Source organism: Caretta caretta, chromosome 1 (genome assembly GCF_965140235.1).
Source record: "Caretta caretta isolate rCarCar2 chromosome 1, rCarCar1.hap1, whole genome shotgun sequence".
Taxonomy (NCBI): domain Eukaryota; kingdom Metazoa; phylum Chordata; order Testudines; family Cheloniidae; genus Caretta; species Caretta caretta.
The window spans coordinates 155,194,493-155,219,581 of NC_134206.1; the positions used below are offsets into that span (position 1 = coordinate 155,194,493).

Genomic DNA, 25,089 nt, shown 5'->3' on the forward strand with positions numbered 1-25,089 from the left:
ACAGTTTATAGTAGTTTAATGATAAGGCTATAGTTAGTTATACTGGTATAACTCCATGTGTGGACACACTTACTCAGGAATAAGAATAGCTTTTTTCCATTTAGCTTACCCCACTTCCAAAGTGACGTAAGTAAATTACATCTTCCACTGCTATAATTAAAACTCCTTTAGTTTTACTGTTAGCTTCCCATGTAAATACTCTTACTCTAGTAAGAAACTTTCCCATGTAGACAAGCCTCATATAACTTTCTTAATCCAAATGCCTTAGAAAAATATTAAGTGTTAGAATGAATTTATAACAAATGCTAAGATTCAGCAAAGCGTTCAACAACCAATTATCTCTGCCCTGGCAAGCATGCACTGGGCAGCTGGAGGATCATGCAAATGGTACACACTAGTAGAATTCCTCTGTTGAACACTACAGGAGAAAATATATGGGATTTAACAAGCTAAAGGACATGTAAAGGGCAGCCTAGGACAGAAAGGGATGGCAAAGCCTTGTTCATGCCTTAAGTGATGTCTAACAGCACAGGAAGGATTCTGATTCAAATTAATCCAAATGGAATTTCATGGGACAAATAAGGCACTTCTATAGTTCGAAGGGTTCGTCCTTACTGAATATAAAGGTTTGCTGCAAATAATGGAGATGTTAATGCCTCTCAAAGAAAAAGTCACAGAAACCCTTTTAATAGAAAGCGTTAAACAACTGAAATTAGGGGGTCACTACCAGCTCTTCCCAAATCATATATATCCTAAGGTCAAGTCTCCATATAGTACCAAACTAGCTATACCAGTGCAATCCCTAGGGTGGACAAAATTATACCAGTATAAAGGTGCCTTATGCCAGTATCACTTACAAGAATAAGGGTGTGGCTACACTTGCAGATGTAGAGTGCTTTGAGTTAAACTCACTTTTGGAGAGCGCACTAGGGAAAGCGCTGCAGTCTGTCCACATTGACAGCTTCAAGAGCACTAGCGTGGCCACATTTGCAGCACTTGCAGCAGCATTGGGAGCGGTGCGTTATGGGCAGCTATCCCACAGAGCACCTCTTCCCATTCTGGTGCTGTGGCTTGTGGGAAGGGGGCAGGGGTCGCAGGGCATTCTGGCTCCTGTCCCAAGGCCCCGTGATGCATTGGTTCGCCTCTCAGCAATCCCTGTGGTTCCATCCACATTTGGTGCCATCTTTCAACTTTTTTTTGTACTCTGGGCGCTGTCTTCCCTTTCGGTCTTCGGGATTAGAGCCCGAACTGCTGAGGAGTATGCTGACGAGTCTCACCAGCACGTCACGTTTGGCAGTCGAGTTATTCCTTATGATCCAAAGTAACAGCGAGGGTTCCCACGATGATATCTACTCAAGTAACGCATATGACACAAGTTTGCTTGTGGCATTCACGGACATGCTCACCACCATGGAACGCCACTTTTGGGCTTGGGAAACAAACACTGAGTGGTGGGATCACATCATCACGCAAGTCTGGGATGTCGAGCAGTGGCTGCAGAACTTTTGGATGAGAAAGGCCACTTTCATGGGACTGTGTGAGGAGCTCGCCCCCGACCTGCGGCGCAAGATTGAGAGCTGCCCTGATGGTGGAGAAGCGGGTGGCTATTGCAATCTGGAAGCTGGAAACTCCGGACACCTACCGATCGGTCGCTAACCAGTTTGGAGTGGGAAAGTCAACCACTGGAATTGTGTTGATGTAAGTTTGCAGGGCCATTAATCGCATCCTGCTCAGAAGGACCGTGACTCTGGGTAACGTGCATGACACTGTGGATGGCTTTGCACAAATGGGTTTCCCTAACTGCGGAGGGGCGATAGATGGCACGCATATTCCAATTCTGGCACCAGCCCACCTAGCCTCTGAGTACATTAATCGGAAGGGGTATTTCTCTATGGTTCTCCAGGCGCTTGTGGATCACCGTGGGCATTTAGGTGACATTAACACAGGCTGGTCTGGAAAGTTGCATGACACATGCATCTTTCAGAACACTGGCCTCTTCAGGAAGCTGCAAGCCGGGACTTTTTTCCCCAGACCAAAAGATCACCATAGGGGAAGTCGAAATGCCCACTGTGATCGTTGGAGACCCCGCTTACCCTTTAATGCCATGGCTCATGAAACCCTACACAGGGAGCCTTGACAGCAGCAAGGAGCAGTTCAACAACAGGCTGAGCCGGTGCAGAATGACTGTGGAGTGTGCTTTTGGCCGTTTGAAAGGTTGCTGATGCTCTTTGAATGGGACGCTGGACCTGGCTGGTGACAACATCCCTGTGGTTATATGCGGGGGTTGAGTGCAGTCGGTAAGGGTCGTAGTTTTCAGGGCTGGGTGGTGAAGCTACAGGTGCTGGAGGCAGCTGGTGGCGGTAAGAACCTGGATGTTGAGGAAAGTGGGTTGGAGGTGACATGGGGGCACAAGGGAAAGAGTTTGGGACAAGGGTTGCAGGGGGGAAGGGCGGTAGAGTTCTGCCTGCATGGCTATGAGCGCCAGGATAGAGTCTGCTTGGCGCTCCATTATGCTTATCAGCCAATCAGTGCTTTGCTGCCGGAACACCACACTTTTGTGCTGGCGCTCCTCATTCTGCTGGCGGATCCTCCTTTCACTGTCCCACCACTCCTGCACTTTTCGATTTTCATTACTTGAATGCTACATTACTTAATGCAACATGTCTTCCTTGCTTCTACGTGGCCTCTTTCTGATTCTTTGGAGTCCTTCGGCTAGTGATAATACGGACGGCTGAGATCTCAAGGTTGCATCTGCAAAGGCAAAATGCAACACTTAACAGAGGTAACATTGTTCACACCAGGCAGAGCAATGATTTTTCCCATACTTAAGGGCAAGCACAGTCTACACAAATAGCATAATTTGCCTGTCCCAAAACGAGCGCACATAACCCATGGGAGCCCCAAAATGGTGAGTAAGCACAGGGTCAAACATGACTAATTGTTTCACTGCTGTACTGTCCTTTGGGTTTCTGTTCCTTGGGGAGAGCCAACAGTGGCAGGGGGCCCCTATACTGAACACTGTCCCCACATTTTCCACAGGAGTTCGTCCTGGAAGATATCTCGCTGCTGAGGGTGAACTGGGAAGCAAGGGAGGGTCTTCTACTGCAATGTGGCTTCTGCCCTGGCCCATATGCAGCTTGCCTGGATACAGCAATGGTCCCCTTGCCCCTCACGGTGCAGTGACACAGACAAGTTAGCCTTACTGGGACAAGGACCACAGTGGCTGTCCCAAGAAACCTGCACGAGCGCATTGCCCAAGTTCTGGATAAGACCTTTGAAAAGATCACTGAGGTCAATTACCGTGATGTGAGAGAGCACATCAACACCCTATTCCCATCTTGGCATGCATGCACACACCGCTAACCCTCCTCACCCCAAGAGCCCACACCGAATAACTTCCTTCACAAAATAAAAGCCACTTACTGGGAACCTCCTCTGGTGTTTGTCCTTCCCAAAGCCCCGGCCGCCGTGACTGGCTACCTTCCTCCTGGCCTGAGAACAGCTCCCAGCTGCATGTATCTAGGGATTCCGGGGTGTCTTCCTCCGGCTCAGCACCTTCGCTCCCACTTTCCTCCTCTTCCTCCTGCCTTGTTGAACTGGGCTCTGAAGCGTCCATGATGGTACTCGGAGAGGAGGTGGGGTCGCCGCCAAGTATCACGGCCAGCTCTTTGTAGAAACGGCAGGTTGCAGGGGCAGCACCGGAGTGGCTGTTTGCCTCGTGGGCTTTGCAGTAGGCATTCCGCAGCTCCTTCACTTTAACCCTGCACTGCAGTGCATCCTGGATCCTGGCCCCTTTCCGTCATGTCCCTTGATATCTGCCCAAAGTTATCGTAATTCCTATGGGTGGAGCGCAGCTGAGACAGGACAGCTTCCTCCCCCCAAATGCTGATGAGGTCCAGCACCTCGCCATTGCTCCATACTGGGGATCGCCTGACGCGTGGAGGCATGGTCACCTGGAAAGACTTGCTGAGAGGACTCCATGCCTGGCTGAGCGAACAGGAAGGGGATTTTCAAAATTCCCAGAGAATTTAAAGGGCAGGTCTGATGGTTGGTCACCTGAGGTCAGAGCAGTAGAGTTCAAAGTGACGACCAGAGTGGCTAGCACAGGCATTGTGGGACACTTCTGGAGGCCGATCAGAGCGCACTAACCGACCAGGGCATCCACACTGGTGCTGCGGCGCTCCAGCAGGGGCACGCAAAACGTTATTCCACTCACCGAGGTGGAGTACCAGGAGCACTCTAGCCACAGAGTCAGAGGGCTCTATGTGCCTTGCCAGTGTGGACGGGTAGTGTGAGCTAGTGCGCCCGGCGCTCCTTTAATGAGCTTTAACTCACAAGTGTAGCCAAGCCCTAAGTTGTACTGATCTAAGACTCCTTTCTACCAGCAATCACTGTGTACACACCAGATTGTACTGCTTTAACACTATCAACATAGTAAAATGTCACTTATCTAATGGGAGACATCTCAGTACTGTATTTAAGGTAGTGTAGGGTGTTAAAATCCACTTTTCACTGTTATAAAAACAGTTTTCTTAATACTGACCTGCATGCTCTGCCACCAACAGATTCTCTCTGACAAAACATTTATTAAAGTAAAACTATATGTCAGTAATAACTTAAAGATAAAACTCTAAAGGAAAGTTGCAGGTGGTAAAATATACATAGAGTTGAAAAGCAGGAAATTCAGAGTTAAGGTTTAACTTACTAGAATCTTATTGTATGATTATGGGGAAGATTCTATTTTCTGTGATTACTAGCAAAATCAAATATGATAAAAATTTGAGTTTCTGATGTTCTCAGGGTATACAGGAAGACTGAGTATAGCTTGGCTATTTCAACAGAACTTCTAGATTTTAAGATGTAAAATTAACCTTAACACTGAGGAAAAAAATAAAGCAAATAAATTCAGCTACCTACAATATCCAGTAAGGATTTTTCCCTTAAATCCTTATGTGGAAGTGAGTGAACCTTAGATTTTTCTGGGATTCCTATTTTAAACTAATACTAACATGGCACCTGTGGGAAGGTGTATTCATCTCCTCTTTCTTGCAGGCTTTCAACGATCACAGGAGTGGAACTCCACTGTTGCAGGCCTTAGGAAACATGTAGAAATGGGGAGCTCTTCTTGGGAAGGATGAGGTCTACAGGGGGAGAATGGGGAAGCAATGAATGGGGAATGACCTTTGGTGTCAGCCAACTCCTCCCTGCATTAGGGCTAAATCTTTCCAGGGTGTCAACAACACTCGATTTAGACTCTATTTTCCTAATCTCATGTGGTTCCTAATGAACGCTGCAAGGGTCTCCATATGACTTTAAGGCCTGGAGGACAAGGCCCTGCTGAACTTCTCAGGACAGTAATTCTGAAGATTTGCAGGTGAGGTAAAATGTCTTTCTCCTCTGCCCTCAGATTCACCCCAATCAACCTCTCATGTAAACCACCTTTACAGTCTACAGGAAATGCACACTAGGAGTTATGCAGAAGGATATATCAAGATTAACAGAGGACTTTGTGGAGCAGCAGAGCAAAGTTCAAATCCAGAGAAACAACTACACAACCAACCCACAGCAGGGAGACTTTCTATTCCAGGTGCCCACAACAGTGAAAATCTTGACACTATCAAATGGAAATCCTAAACCTGGGAAAAAGAGAAAGAGAACCATGCTACACCATAACCTACTACTGAATAAAGAACAGACAATAATGGCAAACTGAAAGAGGGGATCCCAACGTGAAGGCCTTATCTGATCATTATAACTTCCAGAATTACACCAAGCTCTGTGAAAAAGTTCTAGTTTGGGTGGAGTTTTAGTTTTGGTTTTCTCAGTCACACACACACACTTGGATTACACTTTTAATAGTTGTCTCACTAGCAAAATATTTTGAACTTGAGTTTCAGACCAGGGAAGCACTCCTTTCTGTCACATGAATAAGTCCAAAAAGTGTCATCGTAATCCATTCTCAAACTTGCAAAAGAGTTTTAGAAGAATTTTTTTAAACTTTGATGACTGTCACTCTTGAAAGTGAGACATGATTTAACGATAAATTTTAAGTTTACATTAAGGTTTTCTGGAAGTTCCATTCCCTTTCCTGAGTGACAAGCTTCCTTCCTGATCTGTTCACAGGTGGACATTTATATTTGCAAGGAAAGATACAATTTAAAATAAATAAATAAAAATAAAGTAGGTCTCCAACAATCTTCTGATGTCTTAACTTAATGCCTTCAGGGTCTACAAGCCATTTTCATGTTACTGTTCTAAAAACCAAATCAACAATCTTTGACCTTGTGCAATAACTCATGCAGTTGAGTGGGGAACAGAAGTGAGTTTTTTTGCTAGAAATTGACACTTTTAGACCACTAACTCTGGCAATTACCTCTATTTTTAGTGTCAAGATTAAGAAAATTCTTTAAATGAATTGAACATTTGGCACAAAATACCTACTTTCACCTCAAACCTAGCCTATCTTTGAAGACAATATCAGTTTGTGGATTTTAGATAGAGTACCAAAATTCATTTTAAAATGGAAATTGAGTTGTAATCTTAATTGGATTAACAGTCGCCTACACGTACAACCTACACAGTGCAACATTAAACGGTTTGAGAATATTAATCAGTAGTAGAGATACAAATCGTAATGCTTGAATATATGTAAGTTGTTAAATGAAGGACTTTAAAAAGGAAATGTTTTTCAGAGCAAAATTTACACTTGACATGCCTACTGGATATTAAGAACTGACCTTTGCTAACACCATATTAGGATTAATATGGCTTGATTACCTTTAACTTGTACCATGATATCTACATGAAATATTACAGGACTACAAAAGTCATCAACAATTTCTGGGGCTTTTGTTTAAGGACAAAATGCAATGTACCTTTTTTATAATACTATCTTGTCTTTTGCTATAATAAGGAGAAAGTCTGTAAATGCTTTAGCTGATATAACCCCACAAGGGATAGTGCTTGGTACCTGTGCCAAAATATCAGCTATCTTGCCATTGCTCAGAGCTAGTATTAAGGCAGCATACATCCGAGCCTTCTTTTACCAACCCTTACATATCAGCGCCAGTGTGCCCGTCAGTATCATTAAATATCTCCATAGTTCTCAGAATTAGTGCACTAGTATTTTAGACAGAAAGATGCAATTGCTAATTGCTTTTTTCACACCTTAAATTTCTTTTGGGGGGGGGGAGGAGGGTTGTTGAATATCTTTGTTTATTGTTCGGTTTTAGCTTTCCTTTCATTGTTTGTTAAAAAGTGTCATTACAGTTAATTGTTTTATTTACCATCCTTTTGTGTGTGAAATTTGAAAGTAAACTGGTATAAGTAGCAGAAAGCATATTGAGAGCCAGTAGTATTCTCGGACTTGTGCAAGTAAAAACAAATGAGAAATTGAAGACAGAGGTTAAATTGCATTATTTAAAGATTCTCAGATCTGAATAGTGAAAGCCATTAGTAACACAAGAGGAATTTTTAAAAAAAATACAATTTTAATCTTGACAAATGTCCATTTAACATGAATTTACTGCAGTGTAAGGCATTAGACTGAAATACTTACAATTAAGGCATTCTGATAGACAACAGGATAAGTAACTGCAATGAAAGCAACCCATAGTCTGTCTGTGATGTTCCCAACAAAGTAGTCTCCATGTTAGCATTAAATGAGTGCCATAAATCAATGTGAATCTTACAGGCCCAGAAAATCAAAGCTGAAACAAAATCCTTACACAGCAAGGACTGAAAACAAAACTATACTGAACATAAAATACATGTTCTGGTCTTGTATGTTCTGCACCCATGGTCCCCCTTCTGCATTAAAAGGAAACTAGGCATTATTTTCAGCCTAAAGAAAACTATTGCATATAGTAAAGAATGAGCTCAATGATTTTCATGGCAACACCTCATGTGGTAAAACCTCTTCACCTACTTTAAGTTTCATACCGACTACTATATGCTGTGGTCAGAATTAAGGTTTTAAGTAAAAAAAAAAAAAAATGCACTTAGCGTAATTATCTATGAATTATGAATCTAATTCGCCTCGCCATTAGAATGAAAACACTTAAATATTTTAGCATATATCCCGCTCAACAGCAAAGGAGAGTTGCTTCCAAGTGAAGTTTTACATAGAAAGTCTTAAAGATTTGTCTATAACTCATCTCAATGCCAGCTAACTTGAGGTAGATTAACACATCTGTGAAGGCTCATACGGAAACTTCCTAATTCTTTACTATAAACCAAGCCCTAATCAGAGTGCATCTGGATGTGCACAAGTTTGTCAACAATCCAAGACTTAACCTGGGACTGGCACAGTAACATAACCAATGCTAGTATCCTAAAGGACACCACTGAATTTTAAGTTAAAGGCAACAAAGTTTAACAAGGGATAGAAGTTTCATGGTGCTGACTGTCTATGTAATACTTGTTTTATATTTAGGGATAAAGAAGTATATGATATGGTGTATACAAGTGAAAATCTCCCCTCAAGTGTTTTCTGGAAGATACACTTTTATGAATGTATCTATTCCTCCACAGTCCTTACACTCCTTTCCTCCAACATCCACCCAACATGAACAATGCCTACTAATAGAATTTAAGCAGGGGGTAGTCAGGCTGTTTATTAACACACAACCTTAATTTCAACCAACTAATTAGTATGAAATTACAATGAAATATATTCCAAAAGGCTAAAAGCAACTAAAAGTATTTGTCTCTTCAGATAAAATCAACTATTCTTACCAGTGTATTTGTTCATTCAAATTTTGTTAACCCAGAGTTTAAAAGAAGTCTAACAGCAAACTGCATTTTTGTGTGTTAGCTGGGAGATTAAATCCCAGGTAAAACAGGTTTGCAGATCAACAGAAGAGAAATATAAGAATATACTTCTAAGATTTGTTCAACCCCTGAAGATGTGTAACACTAATGTTACCATTCTCCTTTCCATAGAAAGACATGTTTTCAGGGAGACTACATAAGATGGTAGCGGTAACCATCTATTTGGAAAAAGAAATTATATGTATTTTAATTATTTCATGCGTCTAAAATGCAAATCAAGGCCAGGTGTGCTGTTTTGCAAGAGCTAAATTACTGTATCAATCAGTAATAAGTCACAGGAACACAGACACTTAGTTGATGGTTTACTGAGAGCTGTTTAGCAAGATGCATATGCAGCAATACAAATCAGTTTTACACTAGCCTTCCGTGGAGGGCTCAAAGATGAATAAGCTTCATAGATCTGAGGTGGTACATAGTAAGAACTCCAACTATAGCCCCATTCAAGTGACAATAATACCAACTATACAAATAATGGAGCTATTTATTAAAATGGTCTTTAAGAGGAATGACATCTTTCTGACCTCTACAAAAGAAGGCAACTAAGGGTAGCGTGGCAGCGCTGTGACATGGGCAGCGTAGTCATGCTTTATCGCCAGGAGACTCTCCCCTGGTGATAAAAAAAAATCCACCCCAAATAAGGGGTGGTACTGCTCCCGGCGATAAAGCGCTATCTATACTGGCGCTTTTCAGCGCTAAAACCTTTTGTTGCTCGGGGATGTTTTTTCACACCCCGAACGACTAAAGTTTTAGCGCCGACAGTGGCAGTGTAGACACGGTTTAAGCAAGCATAACTAGTTAGCTGTGCTAGCAGCACAAAGACCCAACCTATTTCTTGCTACAGGCTGTGTAATCTTAGCACTACTCTGACACTATTAACCTATTTACATCACAAAGAACAGTTTTAAAAGACCACGTGATTCAGAAACACTGAACTATTCACTTTAAAGTTCTACAAGTAATTTACAGCTTATTGTGCTATCTTTTCAGAAGCATTTGCACACAAAATAAGAGTCATTTTATACTTCAAAATATTTACAGCAACCCCCTTTGAAAGGTATTCATAAATATAGGCACATATATTATGCCTTTTTACTAACCCTAACCACATCGGAGTAAAATACACTAGGTACTACACAATATCACCACCTGAAGAAATCACATGAACATAAGAAATTGTTCTTCTACTGGTAGTGCCAGTTTTGTCCAATTTCTTAACCACAGAAGCTTTTCTCCATTTGACAAGCATTAAGTAACATCAGTTAAACCATTTCTTGTGCAAACCAACAAACCTCTTTAAAGCTTTATAGTTGACAAGGTGTTTTATAAAAGCAATAAGTGTTAAGACAATGGTGCCCTATAATAAACAATAAAATGAAAAGCGCCTATATATTTGTATTTAATTAAGAACAAAGCAATCTGATCTTAAGACTGACATGTTAGCGTAATTCTGAAGAAACACAGTCATTCAAGAAAGATGACCATTTTAGCCCTGGTTTTCAAGTCAAACAACTACTGACATTTCAGCTAACAGTCATGTTGTGCAAAATAAATTTAAAAAATAAAATTCCACTCTACTTAAAATCAAGAGAACATTGTAACTAGTCATCCTTACACCAGGCTTCCACAAGACACTGTCATCAACAAACCGAAAACAGCTTCACTGCTGAAACACCTACAACATCAATTTTTGAATGAGAAATATGCATAAAATGAGGAAGTTATAAGTCTCTTCAAATATGGTGCATCTCCCTTTCATTTCCATTTTGCAACCAAAACATCTAAGCCCTGAAGATATGAAATGTGAGAGAAGGCTGATAAAATGGGTTTCAATACTGGACAGTCACAGAAGAGGGGGAACTTCAGCTTCAATTTTCCATCAACGTGCTGATCAGGCTGATTCTCTGCATTTTGCCCAGTATAATTACACAACACAGATAAAAAAGGTGGGGGACTCGGACTGTCAGCTCCATACACCCTACCACACTGGTGAGCCAAAACAGCGGTGCCACGTTAACAGCTATCCCAACTTGGGTGTGATGCACGCTTTGAACATCGGTGTAACAGCAGTTGCATAATAAGCCTCTAACAGGCCAAGTTCTCCTCCTGCGTCGTTATTCCGAGCGGACGGTGGGCACCGCCAGGGATTCACACGGGAACTGAGCATTACCTGAGACGGAGTATCACCGGCATTGCCACTAACGAGCTGGTTACTATGCAGCAAAGCACAGGAAGGCACCTGGCGCCCCAACGCGCAGATACCCCCACGGAGAGGCGGCTCTACAGAGGAGCCTGCCCCTGCCCAGCCGGCAGCCGCAGACCCGGGCTGGGGAAAGCGGCGGCGGCTGCTGCCAGGCTGGGCGCAGGGGAGCTGGCGGAGCACGGTGGCCGGAGGAGATACCGGGCACCTTCTCCCCTCCGCGCCCATGCTCCGAGAGGCGGGCGCCGCCGTGGAGTCGCCGCGGCCGCCGCCGCCGCACGCAGCGGAGGGCGCGGGTGACACACGGGCACGGCGGCTCAGGTGGGCGCCGAGCGCAGCATCCCGCTGCCCGCGCGCAGGGGCCGGGCCGGGCCGGGCCGCTCGCCGCCGCCGCCCCCCCTCCGCGGAACTTACTTGCCGATCACCTCGCAGAGCTCGTACACGTCCTCGAACAGCACGTCGTCGTCGGCCATGGTCCAGGCGGGGGGGGGGGGACCCGCCGGAGAGGCGGCCCGGGGGAGGGGGGCCCGCGGGCACGATCCCCTCCGCGCTCCCCGCCGGGCACCACCTTCAATCCCAGCCGCCGCCCGGGGGCTCCCGCGGCCGCGCCGGGAATGCCCGCTCCTCCTGCGGGCCGCGGCCGCCCCGCGCGGCTCACGCTGGCTTCGGGCTCCGCGACCCCGCCCGCCTCGCTCGCTCCCTCCCTCCGCCGGCCGCGGCCCCGGCTAGCAGGGCGGAGCGGGCACCATGCAGGGGCCGGTGTAGCGGCAGCGGGCAGCGCCGCCTCGTTCCTCGTGGTGCACGCGCCTGGTGGGGGGGTGGGAGGCAAGCGCGACCCCGACCCGCACTCCGGCGGCAACGGCGACGATAAGCGCTTTACCGGCGGGCGCGCGCGCACCGCCACCGACACTTTCCCAGTCCGTCACGCAAGCGAGCAGGCGCGCGCCCCCCACTGAGCACGCACGCGGGCTCTTCGCGCCCCCACCCACCCCCACTCTCGCCACAACCGCGCGCAGAGCCACGCCCACTACTCCGAGAGACAGGGATTGGCCCCTGTGCGCAGGCGCGCCGCGATCCCACATAACGTCATGGGAAGTGAAGGGCCGGGCGGAGGCAGTAGGCTCCCATGTGAAGCTCGGGAGGGGCGGGGTCGTTCCCTGCTCGGGTTCCGAGGCGCGCGCTGCGTGTGGCCCCTTGAGAAGCAGGGGGATGGGGGCCGCGGGGCTGGGCGGCTGCGCCCCGCTCCCCGCTCCGCCCCAGGGCGAAGGCGGTTGTCGGAGGCCAGCGGCCGCGTGCGCTCGGTGTCACGGGCAGCGCAGCGGTGCTGGGAGCGGCTGGTCCCTCGGCCCGGCGCTGGGGTTTGACAGGCGCCTCCAGGGAGCTGGCAGGGCAGGGAAGCCGGCCAAGACGGACCGTGCAGCGAGGGCTGGCAGCGGCCCGAGGGGACAAACTGAGGGGGAAAGAGGAAACCCTCCCTTATCTCTCTCTAGCCGTGACCGCTGCCAGACGGCAAGGCGAAGGCGGTTCAGGGAGACGAGGGATCGCAATTACGGTGACAGCCCTCCCGCCGCATTATCAGGTGCTTTGCTCTTAGCTCAGGGAAATGGCCATTTCAGCGCCATTTATTGCCCACTCCACAGGATGGTCAAAATCGTTTCCTGTAACAATCACACGAGCAGTTTCAGAAGGAATGTAGAGAGCCTCCTTCCCCTAAAACTGGGCACAGTTGAGCCCCTCTGGTTATAAAAGGAGAAAAGACAACCCCCTTGGTAGTCCTCCGAGCCTTGATTGACCTTTTTAAGCAGTGCACTGTAGATGATCATTGTTGATAGGGGAGCCTAAATGCTATTTCTTATTGTACCATTTCACTTAGGATGCATTATAAAGTAGTAAGGTGTCAAGTATGGAGTGAGCTTCAAATTTAAAAAAGCTAATGGCTGGTACATTCTGTTCCATAAACCTTTTGGAATTCTACAAAATCCTATGCAGAAGCATATTCTAAATTGCTTAACAGGTATTTTTTAGCCAGGGTTTGAAAAGGTAGTTTTCAGAAGGAAGCTAAAGCATTTATCAGGGAGTTCTGAGATTTTTCCCTAGGGAAAATATTGTTTATAAAAAAAAGTTTATTAAAAAAGCTTTAGGATACATGTGCAGTTACTAAAACTTATTAACATTAAGTAAGATGAACTTCGTACAGTCATCCCACAGGGTATTCTGAAAATCAGATTTGGCAGCTTTTGTAGGTTGCAGAACTGAGGACCCTTCACGAAGAACACCCTGCTTACTGTCCCCAGATAGTTAAAAGAAACAGTGAAAGCAACTACATTGTATCGCCAGCATTGTGGTAATACATGGGGTGAGATACCTCAGTGTATTTAGGGCCCAAACTATAGATGAAAATCAGCATCTTGACTTGTATCTGTAAGCGAAGATGAAGCCAGGAAAGCCTTTAATGAAGAGGTGTTATGTTCCCTGAAGTTCACACTGCTAAGCAGGTGAGCCTCCAAATTCTGCCCTAGTTGAAGCAGCTGAGTGGTCTTCACAAATGGCCTTAAGCAGAGCTCTTTGCAAAAATATGGTCAAGAGGTTGCAAATGATGAATAACTACACAGTAGGCAGAATTTGTCAGTCATCATTTCAAATAAGCAGATGAAGTAATGATGAGAAGTGACTCAAAACAATCGATGATCTAGAAGTACCTCAGACAGAAAATCATTACAAAAAGTGGATATGTTCTTTAACATATTCTACAAATGCTTCCCCAAGCTATCGGCATCACGTGGTCTAACTTAAAAATTGTTGGTTGAATCTTGACAGCAGAACCCAATAAAGTTTGTTTAATAAAAGTGGTTGAAATACAAACAGAGAAGAGTTTACATTTGTCCCCTTCTGCGATGGTTTACGTACAAGGAAGGGGGGGCCAATCTGATCTGAATCCAACTGACCTTATAGTAGAAAATGCCTCACAGCATGAAATAGCCAACTGTTTTGGGGCACAAGATGCTTGGATTACTAGGCGATCCGCTTCCCAGAGCATTTCTGCTGATTGCAGATGCTATGGTGGAGAACCAACATCCCCAGAATGTTCTTCTCTCCCACATATGCATGGTATGCAGACTCAGTCTGAGCACAACAATGCCACTGATACTTTGCTCTCCAACTCTCATATTTCATCTCTATATGAATTGTTGATAAGAAATAATCTTAATGACCTATTAGGCCACTGATAGGGAGCCATAAACTGCACAGTATAGTGTCAGGGTGCAAACTCCATGAGCAGACAAAATTTATGGGTCGCTGTACACTGATGGCATCAGAAGTGTGTCCTGACTTAAATGCAAAGGGGAGGCAGTGGTCTGAATGTGACAGAGGTGTACATCAGAAAGTAATAAGGGCTATTAGCACACAGGCTGGCTGGAACAGCATATTCCCAGCTTCTATCATCAGTTAGAGGAGGAGCTCTCTGTCCCAGATGAGATTTTGTTTAAAGGCATCAGGATGATGATTCCTAAGATGTCACAGAAAAATGTTAAAAAGGACACATGGAGGTCATTTGAGAAACAAAAAATCTACAAGAAGGGCCTGAGACATAATATAGGGGCCTCAAATAAACAGTGACATATTGAGAATGTTGTTAAGACTTGTCACATATGCCAAAAATATAGGCCAAGTCAAGCAAAAGAGCCCATGTTGATGGCATAAGGAAAATTGACACCCAGGAACAAAGTAGGCATACATTTGTTTATGTTGGCTGGAAAAAAGCTATGTTCTTGGCCTAGGCTTGTTTTCTCACTTCCCTGAGGTAACCTTACTAGAAGAAACTACAGTTAGACGATTGTACATATAAAATCTATTTTCGCTAGACTCAGTATACCTGACATGGTAATGTTTGACAATGGGCCACAGTTTAGTGGGCATGAATTTAAGCATATTTCAGTAAAGTATGGGTTTAGACAGGTAATGACCCAGTCCCTATTATTCCCAATTAAATGCATTGGTGTAAAACTGTCAAAATAATAAAGCTTACTGAAAAGGGCTGTGGAATTGGACTCTGATCTTTATTTAGCACTGTTAAATTCCAGAATGGCACCAAGGAAACATGGGTTGTTGCCTGCTGACATTTTGTTCAACAGAAAACTTAAAACAAGGATGCCTGCAGTGTTAGAAACTGATACCAGAGTCATGGGATTTGCATATGTATAAAGAGATAGATGAGGCAAAAGAAACTCAAACTGGGGTTCTGGGAGCTGCTTAATGAAAATTACACTGTGCATGTCTATTATGGGAAACAATGGTTGCAAATAGGAGTGGTGTCACAAGAGGTTTCCCCATGATCATGAGGTTGTCACCCTAGACAAATACATACCACAGATGAATAGGTAACATCTTCTACAAATTGCAGAAGAGAGGGACATAAAGGGCACTGAGTTGGCCATCTTGCCTGAGAAGGTCTCAGAGAGGCAATAACCATAGCAGGTTCAGAGGGCTGAGTCCCATCATATGACACAAGCACAACTAATGGTCTTACTGCCTCCTGCCAACAGTGATACCGATGTCTCAGGGGAGATCTGCAGGTTCATGTAACAATATAGGACACCTCAGAGACCAATTGTTTAGTTAGCAGGTTGGTAATACAGAATTTCAAATACATATAATGTTAATAATGATTGTTAATTGTTTTATTAGGCTGGGGAAGAAAGGTGTGGAGAACTGTACCTTTAAGAGGCTTTTGCCACATTATTTTGAATTAGTTATGTTATGCAGAGTCTTGTGTTGCACAATGCTGATGAGTTGGAAATCAGACACTTGAAACAAACAGGTGTTGATGTAGGGTTGGAATTACTGAGGCTAGAGTTACTATCATGAATGTGCCGGTGAATGAAGATGTTCAGTTATCCAGAACAGAGCATGAGCCCCCTTTTTGGGGGAGGGAGGATTAAAAAGTAAAGAGAGTAGAAACTCTTCCCTATGTTCTTGAGTTACTACTTCCACTGCTCCAATATTTAGAAGTGATTGCACCTCCTGATGTAACATGGTTTTGTCAGAGGGGCCCCTGAAAAGGGATGGGGAAGGTGGGAAGGTATTAGGGAGGGTGTGAATTTGGATAGCCCACCTCTGTGTTTTCCAACATCTGCATAGTGGTGGTGTTCCAAATCCCATAGAAATGAAATATATGATTTCCTAATGGAAGGGATATAACAGGAAGATCAACAGAATTTGTATGTTGCTCTTGACCAAGGTGTCAAATCTTCTACCTGCTACCTTGATGATGCGGCTGGTGTGACGATATGGTGTAAAGCCAGATTATTTCCTCCTCTGAGATTTCTGGTGCTTCCTCAGTGGTTCAGGTTGTCTACACAGGTATAGAATGACTGCCTCTGCTGTAGTTGAGGCGTAAAGTGTTTCTGCTTTTTGTGTAGGGGCACAGACTCCTATGGACCTCAGTCTTGTCCGAGAGTCTTTCAGAGAGTGTAAAGCCTCATCTGTCTTTACAAAAAAAGTTTAGATCCTTCAGATGAAAAACCTCAATTGTAACTTGTAGCTCCTGATGACTGGAGCTATGAGGGTCTCCTTATGGTAACTGAGGTTGCCAGGGATCTAGAAACTGTGTAAACAGTATCCAGGGTCACATGAAGGGATATATGCACCTGAAGTTGACCTTTGAAAATCAAGGCCTTAAGCTCCTCTCTGATATATTGAGGAAGTCTTCCAGTGAACAGGTGAAGTCCCAATTTAAATTGTACTTCATCAGTAAGGCCTAGTAATTGGTGACTTGATGTAGATATTTTTCCAGTCATATAAATCTAGCTTCTTGAACTCCTTGTCTTGAGGTGTAGCTTTCTGTTGATTGTATGTACACCTCTTGTTAGCCATTATGACAACCAGTGACTCAGTCGTGTGAAAAAATTGCTCAGAGCCCTGGAAAAGCACTTTATAACAATGATCTGCAATTTTTGATGTTTGCATCAGAGAAGCAGACATCTGCCAGAGCAATTTAGCTGGTCTAAAACTCCCTCATTGATGGGCACTGGAAGATATCCAGGCACAGAGGTGTGAAAGATATCCAAAAGCTTTTGCAATTTCTCTTGGTTCACTTCCACTGGAATTGCCAGTGGATCAGCCTTCCTATGCAGCAAGTCCAGAACGTCTTGTACTCAGCTGGACTGAGATAGATAATATGGGTTCCACAGCCATACCAGGAGATAAAGAGATAGGTACTGGGTCAGGATAATTCTCTGCCTAGGACTCCTCAACAAAGCCATGACTAGTCTGTTCATTGGGCAGTGGGGCAGATTCTCTGGCTATAATGCCCTTTTGTGAACTGATAGAGAAGTGGATTTAGCCCTGGATTGGGAAGCAGATGTTGGCTTTCTAGTCTGACCTTCATAGGACTGGATGTGACCACCTGGGGCATCAAATCCAGTCCCCTGTTATTCCAGGCAACCCAATCATATAATCCCTTTCATAAATGGGTCAATTTATCATGAATTTTCATTTAAACTAAAACTTTTCATGGAAAAATGTTGGGTTTTTTGAAGTTATCAACACTTTTCATTTCAACATTTTTTAAACAAAAAATTTGGGTTCTCCTGTTCAAAAAGACTTTTTGTTTAAGAATTTAAGATAATTGTAGTTGGGAATAAATGGTTGAAATAAGTGGTCATAACCAAAAAAGAAATGTTTCAATTGACCCAAACCAAAATCCCCATCCCCCTCCCGATTTTTGATTCATGAAAACTTGAGATAGACTAGTTGTACCAGTTCAGGATGGGAAACTTTTTCAATATGGTGAAAATTTTCAGGGGATGGAAAAACCATTTCCCACCTAGCTCTACTCTACACTCTCAATGGTGTGTAATGCCCTGAATGTCTAGACGCCAAGGAATGAATCATCAGAGCCAAAGAAAAAGGAGGAGTACTCCTCTTGGAGAGAAGGAGCAGTTCCATATGGAGTACTGGGAGAACCAGAAGACTGTGCTCTGATTGATATTACTGATGTGCTTGGTACTAGTGTAGGAACAATAGTCCATACCAGAGGTAACTTCACTACTGCCAACAGCAGGGAGCCTACTACTGAAGAAACTATAGGATAGGTCCTTTGAAGCCGTGTAGGATTTTGGTATCAAATAAGTCAGTTGATTAGATGGTCTTAATACTGGGGTAGTCTCCACCACTTATCTCTGGTACTACGGCTATTGGTACCAGAGGATTTCTGTGATACTGAGGAAACTGATCTAGGTGCACAGTGACTGGTGCCTGAATGGTTGCCAGAAGGACCTATCTTGGGTCATTTTCTGCTGAGATATGACAGGATTTGTGGCTCCTTGAGGAAGGATCTGGTGAAGGAGACAGATATCTTCCTTTTGTGGGCTTTGTGCTCTTTCCTGTCTCCTGAGATTTTACCAGGTAAGGAGGACGAATCTTAAGAGTGGTTATCTCAATTCTGTGAGCAGAGGAGCCAGCAGGAGCACGTTTTGATTATGAGTACTCAGGAATTTCTGCACTAGCTACTCCAGAGGCTGAAGAGGAATGCATTGACTTCTCCAAAAAGAACATCTTCAGCTCTTTGAAAAAGATTTACAAATAGCCCATCTTATATTTCCCTCACCCAACACAATAAGCATCTAGTGCAGGGGTGGGCAAACATTTTGGCCTGAGGGCCACATCGGCATTGCGAAACTACATGGAGGGCCGGGTAGGGAAGGCTGTGCCTCCACAAAGAGCCTGGCCTCCACCCCTTATCCGCCCCCTCCCACTTCCTGTCCCCCTCAGAACTCCCAACCCATCCAACGCGCCTTGTCCCCTGACCATCCCCTCCCAGGACCCCACCCCCTATCCACTCCCCCCCCCCACTCCCTGTCCCCTAACTGCCCCAACCCCTATTCACACCCCAGCCCCCAGACAGGCCCACCCCCAGGACTCCCTCGCCTATCCAAACCCCCCTGCTCCCTGTCCCCTGACTCCCCCCCCCGAATCTCCGCCCCATCCAACCGCCCTCTGCTCCCTGTCCCCTGACTCCCCCCCCCCCATCTCAGCCCCATCCAACCGCCCCCTGCTCCGTGTCCCCTGACTGCCCCCTGGGACTCCTTGCCCCTTATACAACCCCCCCACCCCTTACCATGTTGCTCAGAGCAGCAAAGCCCCGCCGCCTGGCCAGAGCCAGCCATGACACCACTACGCTGCCCGGCAGGAGCAGCAGGCCAGAGCAATGGCTGTAGCAGAGGGGGGACAGCGAGGAAGGGGCTGGGGGCTAGCCTTCCCAACTGGGAGCTCAGGGGCCGGGCAGGACGGTCCCGCAGGCTGGATGTGGCCTGTGGGCTATAGTTTGCCCACCTCCGATCTGATGTGTTCATCATTAAGAGGCATTACCACCTCACATAAAAGACATTTCTTAAAGCCTGGAGGTTTGCATTCAGTCATGACTGGTCCCGATACAAGGGCAGATTCTCAGATGAAAATAAAACAGGTTTTATTCTTGTTACAGAGGAAAAGGCCTTCTACCAAAAAAAATAAACAAAAATCAGAATGACCTGGTGATACCATGCTACTTTTTGTGATGCAAGGTGATTTTTAAGCAATTCTACTATTCTGAGAGTGGTAAGGAACATTTCTGGGAAATGGTTGTAAAAGCAACAGGGTCCCAATCCAGCAGACACTTAAATACATAGGGTTCAATCCTGAAACATGCTAAGCATCCTGGCCCCAGTCCAACAAAAAATCTCTGAACTAACACTAATGACTAACTAAGTGCCTATCTATTTACAAAACGACTGGTACACCACACCGTGAGTGAAAAGGCTTGGACACCACACGTTCCAACTCGTACTTATGGGCAGAGTCAGTTGGGGTAATTCCACCCTCTCCACCATGGGTTGGAGGCATGAGGACACTCAGGGCACAGGCACAGATCCTGAACTGTTGGCCAAAAGAATCCAAACTCAAGTGTCTGGAGAACATGTGCACCAACAGTGGCATATTATATATATAGACAAACACTCAAAGAAGAACACAATTCTATTCTGCCACAGACTTCTATGTGATGCTCAACAAGTCATTTAAATCAAGATTTTGACAGGTGACTAGTAATTCTGTGTTCCTCATTCTGAGTGCCTAATTTGCCTAAGTGCTATAATTAAAGTCAATGGGATCAGTGGATGCTCAGCACCTCTGGCACTAATGCAGTTTGGTTTAGTGAAATGAGTACAGATTTGGGAGTCAGGAGGTGCTAACTTCTAATCCTGTGTCTGCCAGTAATTCATTTTGTTGCCTCAGCCAAGTTTCTCAGTTTCCCCATTAGTAAAATAGGGAGAATAACACTCTGATGTCATAGGGGAGATGTGGAGACACTATCCAACATTTGAGGCACTCATGCTGTGGTGATGAGCACCCTAGAAGAGACCATGAGAAAATGAATAATTTATTATTTGGTACAGTGCGTGGATGATGTGCAGTGAATAAGGCATGGTACCACACATTGAATGATGAAGATAAAGAGAAATATTGGAACAGCTGCCTTGTTCCCTGAGTTCCACCCATCCTGTGAAGAGTGAGGTGGAGGAAAAAAACCCATATGTGATCACGTAATGAAAGATGTAGATTCATTTGCATGTAATTACAGTATTCAAGAGAATGGTCTTCCTGTTGAGTCATATTAGATTATTTCACTTAAGAAAGTTTGTTTTTCCTAGACTAGCTTGCACCTCTTGTTTGCACCTCTCCTGCAAGCAGGAAGGGCGTATCTGGAATGGCCAGCCTCACAGTTTGAGACTGCTGTCTTAAGGACATATTAGGGAAAAGAAAGTGGCCTCAAATCTTGTATCTACAAGTCGGAAATCTATGAATAGTTACAATCCCATAGCTACCATTAATATTCAAAGCTGAAGCTCATTCTCCAAAACTAATGTTTAAACAAATAATTTGTTGCAGGTATAATGGGTAAATAATTAGTACTGCCATTTACATTTTAACTTAAAAAGAATAAAAATATTTGCCTAAGTTTAACACTCAGGAGGTTCTAGACCTAAATGTGAAAATGTAACTAATTTCACTAGAGAATTTATACTCTTGTTCTAATAGAGTGAAACCAAGTCTTTTTAAATTTAATGCCTCAGGTCTAATTTGCTAAAATTTTGTAGCAAGTCCAGAATTCTCTCTATGATAAGGACTGTATCAAAAGACCTTCTTCTGCCTTTTTTCTTCAGGTTTAACCTCAAGTGACAAATAATAGAAAGTTGGTAGCTTCTTTTGCTCTGCTTACTAGAGATAATGCTACAACTCAGTCTGATTTTCCCCTCACCTTTTTCTCTTTGTGCGTTAATTTTTCTTTTCACAATTGACACAGTAGCCCTAAGTATAGCATAAGATTAATTTAAGAAATAGTCCCATGAGCAATCATATGAAAAAGGAGGATTTAAATTAGTTCTTGACTAAAAATTAAATATTCCCTTTTGGTCTTTATTTGATGCAAGGTCAATTTTAAGCACTTCAACTATTCTTTGAGGGGTAAGGAACATTTCTGGGAAGTGGCGGTAAAAGTGCAAGTTGGGTCCCAATCCTGCAGACATTTAAATACATAAGGTTCAATCCTGAAACATGCTAAGCATGATGGCCCCAGTCCACCAAAGTGCTTAACTTGAAGCATGTGAGTAGTCTTATTGATGTCATTGGGACTATTCGTGTACTTAAAGTATGTGCTTTGTTGACTTGGGGCCAACATACTCAACACCTTGAAGGATCAAGCCCATAAGTAGCCCTGAGGAACTCACTGGGACTATGCTCATATGTAAAATTAAGCATGTGCTTAAGTGTCTGCAGGACTGAGGCCTTCATCTGGTGTATCCAAATGAATCTGCATTTTTATAATGCTTCCCAATTTCTGTTACTCCATGCCAGCATGATCTGCACCTATTGGGCTCGTCTTCTGGCCACACAATACTATGGCCCCTCTCATAAGGGAGGTACAGGTAGAAGCAACATTAAATCTTGCACTAATAGCCACTATGGTCTGTAGTGAGCATGCCAAGGATAGTTGTTGCTTCCCCTCTTTCTCCATGCTACAGAGTCCCAAACCTTAGAATGGGAGGAGAGAGGCTGCTGCAAGGTCCCACAGACAGCTTAAGAACATGCAAAGGAAGTGCCACTCCCCAGCTTCTCTGTTCCCTGACCCATTCTTGTCTGCTTTTGCTCCCCTCTGTGCCGTATGTTTATGGAAGAGTTGCTAAGTGAACTCTTGAAACGGGACCCAAAAGGGATGCAGTTTATACTGCCAACGCCTTTTGCCATTGGTTCAGCATGCAGGACCAAACCTTTTAATTCTTCAATCTTTGGCACAGTATATTGGACTTGTGAGAAAAGGATAAGTGCGGGCAGTGGCCCATAAAGAGAGATTGAACAAAAAAGCAAACTATTCTTATCTTTTCTGACTTGAGTCTCAGTCTGTGGAAACAAGAAGAGATTTTCACCCTTAAATCATGTAATGTGTCTATTCTGGCAGGCAGGAAATATAAATGGTTCTGCTAACACACAGGAGTCAAGAAATATGGTGTTGGACCATTCCAAGTTGGAAGAGAACTGATGGGTATTAACTGGCATAGGCTGATGTCTGTAAGATTAAGCAGCCACCAGCTTGCATTTCTACAGTTATTTACTTCTCTTTTGCATACTGCTCATTGGAGTTATTCAGATTGATTCAAAAGGGAGTGAATTGCTCTATTAATTTTGATGTTAGCTACCAGTGTTTTAAGAAAAGCTACTAAAAGTTACAAAAAACTGTAATTCACACTACAGTACTACACCTTTGAACTCTGCAACAGCAGTCGCTATAGACTGATGATTGAGAAATTAAGTTCAGTGTAGTAGAACTGTATGATGGCCAGGGCTGGCCTTACCACAAGGCGAACCGAGGCGGCTGCCTCAGGTGCCAGACTGAGGGAGGGGGGCACTGCTAGGACCCAGAGCGTAGAAAATTGTGTCTGGTGCTGGTGCATATGTATTCTCTCTGCTCGAGATGCACATAGATGGTGGAGCGCTGTGCTGAAGGAAGGAGGGCACAAGAGACATAACAGGCAGGCGGGAGAAAAGGTGAGAGGGAATAACAGAAAGCAGCAGGAGCTGCAGGGAGAGAGAGGAGGAGGAGCCTCTTATGTACCTCTCTAACACCAGCTTGTCAGAGAGCTTCCTGTTTCCTTCTGCTTCCCTGGACCCCCTTGAGGAGAACAGGCAGTCAACTGATGTAGTAGGAGCCAGTTAGGTCCTTAAGACACTGATATCTTCCGTCACTCAGGCCCTGCTACCAGCCTGCTTATTTGTCCTCTTCAATTGAGTGTTGAGAGCCACTTATAGCTGGCACAGAACAGCAGTCATAAGTGAAAGAAGAACACACCCCTCTGGGACAGCATTCAGAAAAAGAAAGCAAGCAAAGGAAGCTTTTCAATCTAAGCAGGAAGGAGTTCTCCTGAGATACATAGACACAAATGTTCACAGTGAGCCTTCCGGCCCCAATGAGGATGTGAGTGGTGAGGAGATGCCTGATCTTGCAGTTAGTCAGAGTGCAGGTGACCTGGCAGCTACTGCAGCATCCATATCTCCATCTCAAATGGATGTAACCATGCACATTCCTGAAGAAAAAGTGTAGGTCAGAGAAGAGTGTGGTGGAGGCGCAAGAAACAGCTGCTGCTGAGTTTAGTTCCTTAAGTCTAGATGATCCAGGACTGTGGGCCAACTTGAGCAGTAGCCTGAGGGACTTCCTTGTACCGCATGGACCACAGCAAGTGAAAAACTTCATGTTCCCCAAAGACAATGAAAATAGAAGTTTCCATCCAATACATTACTGAAATCCCCAATGGTGACAAAGTGGAGAGGCCATGGCTTATGTACCCAAAAACCCAGAATGCTGCATACTGTTTTTATTGCAAACTCTTCCAGTCTAATGTTCCAGCCACATTGGGTTCTACAGGAACAAAGGACTGGAAAAATCTGGCATGCCATGAGAAGGCAGCAAATCACCAGAGAGCATTCCATCGGTGGAAAGAGCTTGAGATGAGACTAAGGTTAAAGGCCACCATAGATGATCAGCATCAAGAGAAGATTGCATCAGTCTCTTTACTGGCAAAATGTTCTGAAAAGGCTCGTTGCCATTGAGAGAGTGCTTGTTACCCAAAACCTAGCACTGCATGGCACTTCAGATCAGCTGTTTGTGCCAAACAATGGAAACTTCCTTAAAATTGTGGAGCTGATGGCTGAGTTTGATGCTGTACTCCAGGAGCATCTAAGAAGAGTCACCACCCAAGAAATGTACACACACCACTACCTTGGAAAAACAATTCAAAATGAGACCATACAGTTACTGGCAACAAAAGTCAAACAGAAGATTGTGGCAGATCTGAAGTCAGCAAGATATTACTCTGGACTGCACACCTGACATCAGCCATATGGAACAAATGACTTTAATAGTGCATTTTGTAACAACAGAACCTAGTGAAAATGTCCCTGCAATGGTGACTGTCAGAGCATTTTCTAGAATTTATTGACATTGATGACAGGAGCTGGTATGACAAATGTGCTTCTTAAAAAGCTGGAAGATATGGGAATTGCGACAGCTGACATGAGAGGTCAGGGCTACAATAATGGTGCCAACATGAGAGGAAAGAACAGAGGAGTGCAGATATGGATCTGAGAGTTAAACCCTCAACCTTTTTAGTCCCATGCAGTTCTCATTCATTGAACTTGGTGGTCAGTGACGCAGCATCAGCTTCTAGTGAGGCTGCTGAATTTTTTAATGTATTTTTCTCTGCATCAACTCATTGATGACAAATTTTGAAGCAACATCTGGGAACATCCTCTCTGACACTGAAACCACCGAGTGCCACACGATGGGAAAGTCGAGTGCTGGCAATAAAGCCTATCAAACACCAAATTGGGAAGATAGATGATGCCATAGTTGCCATTATGGAGGATAATGCTATGACAGGAACTGTTTGTGGGAGAACAGTGGCAGAGGGAAATGGAATCACCAGAAACATACATAGCTTCAAATTTCTGTGTTGTGGCATGATATACTG

General features: G+C 44.5%; 1 protein-coding gene across 11 annotated transcripts in view; it reads right to left on the reverse strand.

The window, feature by feature from the left end:
• Nucleotides 1-12,005, reverse strand: part of CASK (calcium/calmodulin dependent serine protein kinase) — a 438,390-nt gene extending 426,385 nt beyond the window's left edge. For 5 of the 11 annotated variants that reach the window (XM_048864713.2, XM_048864695.2, XM_048864722.2 and 2 more), the window contains exon 1: nt 11,444-12,004. In XM_048864713.2, the coding sequence (XP_048720670.1) occupies nt 11,444-11,502 (59 nt within the window). In that variant the 5' untranslated portion in view covers nt 11,503-12,004. Of the gene's footprint in view, nt 1-10,999; nt 11,150-11,443 lie in introns of those variants that run through there. The other 6 variants (XM_048864659.2, XM_048864648.2, XM_048864638.2 and 3 more) reach the window with 4 other exon arrangements.
• Between the last annotated feature and the right edge of the window lie 13,084 nt (nt 12,006-25,089).